Consider the following 8,886-nt stretch of genomic DNA (forward strand, 5'->3'; position numbering starts at 1 on the left):
TTTTTTTTTTTTTTTTTTTTTTTTGCTTTTGCTTGTTTTTTTCTCTCTCAGCAAGTTTGCTGCTGACAGCGCCATCTTCTTTTCAGGAGTGGTATGCAGGAGGATTCTGCAAAGTTCCTAGAAGCCCCTTGGCAAGGGTCCAGAAGACTCACATGCAGTTTGGCATTAGCGGGGTGTGAGAAAGAGCATGAGAGAAGAAAAGGAGAGAGAGAGAGATAGAGAGGGGGTGCCAGTATAATAATGTATTGTGAGAAAGGAGAAAGGAGAGAGAGAGAGAGAGAGAGAGGGAGAGAGGTGAATTGCTAATGTAATGTATGCTGAGCGAGGGAGAGAAGGCAAAGGAATTCAGGATAGTTAGACTTCCTGGAACAACATTGAACAGAATACTACATGCTGCGTCACATGATCACATGGAAGGAGCATGTCATGTGACAACAACCCAAATAAGTAAAAAAAAAAACACATTAATATTGTTTTGTCTGTTTATATTTTTTCTATATTATTGTGATAATTATGTTTAATGCATCAAATGAATTTAAGAAATATAATGTTAATCCATTTTTGAAATGGGAATTAGAATAATGATCCCTTATTTATTTAGTGTATTTATATATGTATAGATATATGTATGTATATATATGTGCCTTGTTTTTCAGGGCAAAGCCATCCTAATCCATTAATTATTATCCTGGGATCCCGGAAGCAAGTAACATGGAAGATTCGCTTACCAAATATAGACAGTGGCAGAGGTGAACATCTAATTGTTGTAAGTATTGGAATTTATTGCCATAATGCTTTGTTTCCATTGTTACTATTTTTTACGCATACGAGTGTGTTCATGTGTGTATTTAATATACATGTACACTCACGCACACATTACATAAATACTTGCATACACTACGCATATATGCACAAAGAGAATAGCATATCTGTTTATAATATTTATCTGGTTTATATATCTAAACTCTATTTTTGGTATTGTCATTAGTTTGTGAACCTTAATTAGCATTGCATGAGAAAATTTATAATGCTTACACAGCTGATCGAATTCATTTATGTCAGTCGGACAAACAAAATGTACAAACATATAATGGCAATATTTTTATTCTTTTATTTGTTTCAGTCATTTGACTGCAGCCATGCTGGAGCACCGCCTTTAGTCGAACAAATTGACCCCAGGACTTATTCGTTGTAAGCCTAGTACTTATTCTATCGGTCTCTTTTGCCGAACCACTAAGTTACGGGGACGTAAACACACCAACATCAGTTGTCAAGTGATAGTGATGGGGGTGGGGTGACAAACGCACACATATATAAATATGTATGACAGGCTTCTTTCAGTTTCAGATGCCAAACAGGCATATATTATTGCAAACATGTACATATAATTTCTTACATACTGAAATTAATACCACATAAAAAAGGTTGCGAAACAGATGTAATCCAATTGAAGCAAAAGTGGTCTAATAAATCTGTATTCACCTTTCATACCTCCCGATTTTCTGCACTATATGGCATGTGTAAGGACTTTCGAGCGAGATCGTTGCCAGTGCCCCTGGACTGGCTCTTGTGTGAGTGGCACACAAAATACACCATTTTGAGCGTGGCCATTGCCAGTACCACCTGACTGGCCTTCGTGCCGGTGGCACGTAAAAGCACCCACTTCACTCTCAGAGTGGTTGGCGTTAAGAAGGGCATCCAGCTGTAGAAACTCTGCCAAATGAGATTGGAGCCTGGTGTAGCCACCTGGTCCACCAGTCCTCAGTCAAATCGTCCAACCCATGCTAGCATGTAAAGCGGATGTTAAATGATAATAATGATGATCTATGACAACAGATGAGATGGAATAGTAGAGATGGTAGCAGTGGCGTTATTGTTGATAATAGAGGAGGAGGAGAAACATAATCTAGGAGATTTCTTGCAAAAGTCATGGTCATTTAGTTTCAAATATGAAATTAACTTTTGTTTCCTGCCCCACATAAATATTATTACTTTCTCAACTAGTTTGATTGACAGATTGAACATTAGTGTCAAATGTTCTAATATATAAAAGAGAATGATGTTGTTGTTGTCAACGTTATTCAGCCCTAGGTCATCTCTGATTAAGTAGACCTATTATCAAAAGCATTCCTCCCATGATCATGTTTAATACTAAGATATCCAATGTTGTCTCAGATGTTAACTTGTTTATGAGAGTAGGGTGGGATTTATGGAAAATTTGGCTGCTATTCCTAGCTGGCTGAAGAGTCACATAAAGTCACTTACTCTTTTACCCTTCAGTATATTTGACTGGGGCCATGCTAGAGCACTGCCTTTAGTCGAACAAGTCAACCCCAGGATTTGTTCTTTGTAAACCTAGTACTTATTCTATCATTCCCTTTTGCTGTACTGCTAAGTTACAGGGACATAAACATACCAACATTGGTTGTCCAGCGATGGTAGGGGGACAAACACAGACACACACACACACCCACACACACATATATATATATTGATTTATAGGCGCAGGAGTGGCTGTGTGGTAAGTAGCTTGCTTTCCAATCACATGGTTGCGGGTTCATTCCCACTAGGCACCTTAGGCAAGTGTCTTCTCCTATAGCCTTGGGCTGACCAAAGCCTTGCGAGTGGATTTAGCCGATGGAAACTGAAAGAAGACCATCGTATATATATATGTTGTTATTATTTGTATATTCTCCCATATATATATATATATATATATATATATACATGTATGTGTGTGTATATGTTTGTGTATCTGTGTTTATCCCCCAACATCGCTTGACAACCGATGAGTGTGATCGTTACCAGCGTTGCCATACTGGCACATGTGCAGGTGGCATGTAAAAAACACCATTTGAGCATGGCCGTTGCCAGTACCGCCTGACTGGCCCTCATGCCAGTGGCACGTAAAAGCACCCACTACACTCTCGGTGTGGTTGGCTTTAGGAAGGGGCATCCAGCTGTAGAAACTCTGCCAGATCAGACTGGATGGCATTAGGAAGGGTGCCCAGCAATAGAAACTATGCTCAAGCAGCCATTGGGACTTGGCACAGTCCTGTTGGTTCATTGGATCCTCCAACCCATGCCGGCATGGAAGATAGTCATTAAATGATAATGGTGGTGGTAGTAGCAGTGTTGTATTGAGTTTTGTGTCACTGAGTTGTAGAACCAAACTTGTGTACACTTGTACAGATATGCAAATATTTCCTTTCTTTTCAGACATATCTCCGTTCGACGGTAAAGTTCATCAAAAAGTTGGATTACGTAGACATCAGTAAATATGGAAACTTTCCAACCCGTGCCAAGAAACTTCTGAAATGGGTTAAGAACAAATATCAGGTCATTACATCATACACTCGATTTCATTCCAGGAGTCGACATCTTCGGCTGCAAGTCGGAATAAGTAAGTATACTTTCATTGCACTTTATAATTTTACCATTTCATATTTACAATGAACGAAGGACATATGATTGTATTGCTTATTATTTTTTTTTATTTTCATTTTATGCCACTCACGGTCAGTTGGTAGAGTGATGGCAGCATTGGATTAAATATATCTATAGTGTAGTTTACAGTTTAGACTTCTCTTCTCATCACAGAACAGAATTTATTCCTCAGTTCTACCTCTGTTTCAGTATTTGCCAACACACAACATCCATCACTAGTTTCTTTGGATTCTGTTTATACTTACACATACACACACATACATAATACATATACATATGTACAATGGTATTCATATAAGCATGCTATCTTAAAAGTAGCATATTTGGCATTTAAAATGAGTTTTGTATATAGGGAATATTAATGCCTGTTCTGATTCATAAGTATTCGTATAATCAGCATGAATGCATTACATTATGCCTCTCTTTGTATATATCGCCGTTATCATCATCATTTTTCTAACATCAACTTTTCCATACCTTTTCCATGGATCGGATGAAATTCTGTTGAGGTAAATTTTCTCTGGCCACATGTTCACCAACCTTCACCTGTTTTCAGGCAAGGTAATATTTCTCCATGGCTAGACAAGTTCTTGCAGAAGATTTGACAAGGAGACACAAATGTACACAAAACTCACTCACACATATGTGATGGGCTTCTTTCAGTTTCCATCTACCTAGATTTTGTTTTGCCTGAGGCTGTAGTAGAAGATATCTAACCAAAGTGCCATGCAGTGGAACTAAAGCAGAAACAGTGTGGTTGGGAAGCAAACTTATTAACCTCACAGCCATAACATACTCCTATTAATATATCTGTTAAGTTCTATCTCACTGTGTGGTACCTTGGGTAAATATCTGTTGTTTTGCAGTTCATCAGTGTCTTGTGATTTGAGTTGATTGACAGAAACTACGAAAACCTCACACAGACACACACACACTCATCATTTATTGAAACTGAATTCTTGTCTCATGAAACTCAAACTTTCAATACCGCTTGTTTAGAGCACTCCTCTCTTATTCAATGCAGTTTGTTTATATACATACATTCATATGACTATAAATGTGTGTGTGTGTATGCATGCGCACACAGAACGATATGCCTACATATTTGTGTGTGCATGCGTATAATGCATTTTTAAAATACACTTTTTTTCTTTTGTGGTTGTAAGAGAGAAACATGAAAACAGATACAAAAAAAAAACGAGAGCAATTTTATTCACTTTCATGCTTGTTTTGTATATGTATGCCACAAACATTCTTTAGTGAGATGTAAACATATCTATGCCGTTTACTCTTGCTTTTCCCATCCCCTAGATCATAACAAAATCTGCATTCAGCTATATCTATATAAAATATTTTTATAACATCTTTGTATATTTGTCTGCTTAATCTTATATAAGTATATCTGTGTGTGTGTATGTGTTTCTTTTTTTGTGCATCTGTGTGTATATGTGTGTACAAATATTTATATCTGCATGGATATATATATATATATCAGTAGTTATCTGTCTGTCTCTATCTATTTGTCTGTCTGTCTGTCTATCTATCTGTCTGTCTGTCTGTCTATCTAGCTGTCTATATGTCTATCTATATGTCTATCTATCTGTCTATATGTCTATCTGTCTGTCTGTCTATCTATCTATATGTCTCTCTATCTGTCTGTCTGTCTATCTATCTGTCTGTCTATCCATCTATCTGTCTGCCTGTCTATATATCCATCTATCTGTCTAACTATATATCTCTCTTTCTATCTATCTCTCTTTCTATCTATCTATCTATCTATCTATCTATCTATCTATCTATCTATCTATCTATCTATCTATCTGTGTGTGTGGGGGGGTCTATGTGAATTTAAAGTATGTTAAAGGAAATGCATGAAAATTAGCTTTAACTATATACATATTGTGTGTGTGTGTTTGTAATTGATGTTTATTATATGATTATTATTATTATCTTTCTGTTTAGATTCAAAAGCACCATCACAGTGCATTTCACAGAAGAATGCAGAAATGCCTTATGCATCTACAATTTCCTACAATAGCATACCGTTTGGAGGTTGTGCAGTAACCACAAACCAAGACTATTCTTTCAGGTCTGATTAACTATATTAACATTTTACATTGCATCTTGTGCATGCTCTTGTACGTATATGGAATTGTGTGTGCATGCATGACTGAGATAGAGAGACAGAGAGCACATGTATGTCTTGGTTGCACTGTCATTGGAAATTGACAGTTTTCATCTGTTCCTATATAATTCTTTAATTTTAATGTTATTCTGTTTTGTTTCTCTTAACATTATCATTGTCCTGGGGTTGATGCAATCGACTAGTCTCCTGTCCCCAAACTTCAAACCTTGTGCCTTTAGAATAAAGGATTATTGTTATTATCATCGTCATTATTATTATTATTGTTATCATTATTCACCATTCTGGAGTTAACATCAAAGATGATGTTAAGATTAAAGAAATCCTTTAAGAAACCTCTCAGGGATTTCCTCAATCTATTCAATGCATCCCTATACAGTGCCCCAGTAAGGAGAGGAAAACTATCCATAATCTGTGAGAGGAGGTATAGGCCCACTAAGTCAGTCACCCGTGCAGAATCAGATGATCCCATGGTATTATCGAAGAAATTGGTGGAATCAACTCTCTGTCAATCACATCCGTTGCAGGATATGAGGGTCTCCCTTGCTGCTAATATTACATCAATATCTGAACTAGGTATATCCGCAAATTTGCGGGTGAAACTCAAAGCTTTATTCAGTAATATAGGGGATATAGAATTATAATAGTTCGAGATATCAGATTGTATGAAATCTAAATTAGGTTTATCCCATCCCCTGTAAATTTCCATAAGAGAAATTGAACTTTATCCCTCATTTTTGTATTTGTCTATTAGGTTTTTTGGTAGTTTATGAATTTTTAGTCGTGTATATTTAACTTTTCGATAGTTCTATTTGTATTTTATTCGTTTATATATTTTTACCTTCTGTGATTTTATGTATATATATTATTTTCTACGTGTTTGAAAACCATGGTGATTTTTTTATATAGGATTAAATGTTTGAGGGGTGGTGTTGTGTGTAAAGTTGTTGACCCAAATTTAATTTAATGTTTGTTCTATAACCAATGCTTCTTTACATATATGTATATATATATATATATACTCGACAGGCTTCTTTCAGTTTCTGTCTACCAAATCCACTCACAAGGCTTTGGTTGGCCTGAGGCTATAGTAGAAGACACTTGCCCAAGGTCCAACGCAGTGGGACTGAATCCAGAACCATGTGGTTGGGAAGCAAGCTTCTTACCACACACTATGCCTGACCCACTTTTTGAGATCCTGGGTTTATGAGTTTTATCTTTCAGCTCACTATGCAAAAGTGAGCTGAAATTTTTCAAGCACAAGATCTCAACTTTGAACGAAGTGCATAGATTTCTACTATCATAACAAAAGCTTTTGCATGCTACCAAGAAAAAAGAGTGAAAAAAGCTTCTTCTAAGCAAACAACTCTAGACTTGTTTTTTAAAGAGAAATCTACAAGTCTGTCTATGAGTGCTTGTGAATTGGTGATCACACCTACAAGTGATGGTGTGCACGAGTCTAATGTGAGTGAAAGTGATTCAGAAAATGATTATAATAATAATATTTTTTATTATAAATTATCTTTACATTCTTATTACTTTACATAAAATATTCTTTATATTTTACTGTTGTTTTATTACCATTTCTTTATGAGTATTATAAATATTATAGGTGAAATATTTTTCTGGGAATGAATTACGATTTATAACATTGCTACTATTGGAAATTATTGCTCTGCTTTACAAGTTTTCACTTTACGAGCAATCTCCAGGAACAAATTAACTCGTATGTCAAGGCATTACTGTATTTAATAAGTTTAACCCTTTAGTGTTCAGATTAATCTGTGAAATTTAATTAAATCATCATCATCGTCATCGTCATCGTCGTCGTTTAACATCCGCTTTCCATGCTAGCATGGGTTGGACGATTTGACCGAGGACTGGTGAAACCAGATGGCTACACCAGGCTCCAATAATCTGATTTGGCAGTGTTTCTACAGCTGGATGCCCTTCCTAACGCCAACCACTCAGAGAGTGTAGTGGGTGCTTTTACGTGTCCACCGCACGAAGGCCAGTCAGGCGGTACTGGCAACGGCCACGCTCATCTCGCTCGAGAAACCTCATGTGTCACCCGCACAAGAGCCAGTCCAGGGGCACCGGCAACGATCTCGCTCGAAAATCCTACAACAACCCCACACAAGAGCCAGTTCAGGGGCACCGGCAACGATTGTCGTTTAACGTCTGCCTTCCATGCTGGCATGAGTTGGACAGTTTGATTGAGGACTGGTGAGCCAGAGACTGCACCTGGCTTAATCTGATCTGGCAAAGTTTTTACACTTTGTTTTAAATTAATTTTGCATTATCTCATAACTTTGAAATTTTGATGATGTGATTGTTTATATTCTAAACGACATTGCAAGATAGGTGTGAAAGGCTAGATCTGGTAGGTTTCAATATTAAACAGAATATTTGGCCAATTGTTGCTTATTTAAAATGTTAAAGGGTTAAAAGAAATTTCTCTTTATTTCATTTGTATTACTTACCATTTTTTATTTCACTACACTTCCTCTATTTGCTTGAACTGTATCTCTTCCTTTGGTTTTTATGTTTCTATTTAACAGCCCAAAACATATAATTGAGGTTAGCGGAGCCAGGAAATCACCCTTAAATGAAATCATTATTGAACTTCGGCCTTACAATGTTAAAAACCCAAATGTTAGAATAACACTTGTATTGAAAGCAGCGGATGATAATGTTGTTTGGGTTATTCGTTCACGCAAAATTATGGGTTCCTTGGATATTTATGTAAGTAAATATTTCTTCAAATGTTTTTTTTTCCTTCTGTGTCCAAGACAATTTTAGCCTCTTCATTCATAATGTTCTAATTGTGTTTTTTTCCTTTTGTTTACATGGTTTTGTGTATGTTATTGTGTGTTCATCTTTCTTTTATGTTTCTTACAAAATTGAAGAAGGAAAGAAAAAGAAAAAAAGAAAAAGAAAACAATAATTTGTGTCAGTTGTTTTGTTTAAAAATGGGGGTTCAGGGTGTAGGAAATATGAACAAAACTAATACAACATATTTAGTTTTGTTTTGTTAGTAAAAAAAATGTTTCCTCGAAGAGAAAAATAATTGCAAATTGATCTTCTTTTTCACCACACAGGATGTCACAATTCTACTTAGCAAATATGGTGATTCTATGGCGTGAACCAAGAGTATTGTACACAGACATTGAAGCATACAAACTTGGCCTTTATGTGAATCTATCTATCTATCTATCTATCTATCTATCTATCTATCTATCTATCTATCTCTATATATATATGTATCTATATATATATATATGTATATATATATA

General features: G+C 36.0%; 1 protein-coding gene across 3 annotated transcripts in view; it reads left to right on the top strand.

Annotated features, from left to right (window-relative positions):
• The window catches only part of LOC106874648 (transforming growth factor beta receptor type 3), a 297,158-nt gene that overhangs the window by 254,605 nt on the left and 33,667 nt on the right, over positions 1-8,886 (top strand). For all 3 annotated transcript variants that reach the window (XM_052965809.1, XM_052965805.1, XM_052965817.1), the window contains exons 4-7: positions 657-766; positions 3,220-3,403; positions 5,410-5,536; positions 8,152-8,335. In XM_052965809.1, the coding sequence (XP_052821769.1) occupies positions 657-766; positions 3,220-3,403; positions 5,410-5,536; positions 8,152-8,335 (605 nt within the window). The remainder of the gene's footprint in view (positions 1-656; positions 767-3,219; positions 3,404-5,409; positions 5,537-8,151; positions 8,336-8,886) is intronic.

Source organism: Octopus bimaculoides, chromosome 1 (genome assembly GCF_001194135.2).
Source record: "Octopus bimaculoides isolate UCB-OBI-ISO-001 chromosome 1, ASM119413v2, whole genome shotgun sequence".
In the NCBI taxonomy this organism is placed as follows: domain Eukaryota; kingdom Metazoa; phylum Mollusca; class Cephalopoda; order Octopoda; family Octopodidae; genus Octopus; species Octopus bimaculoides.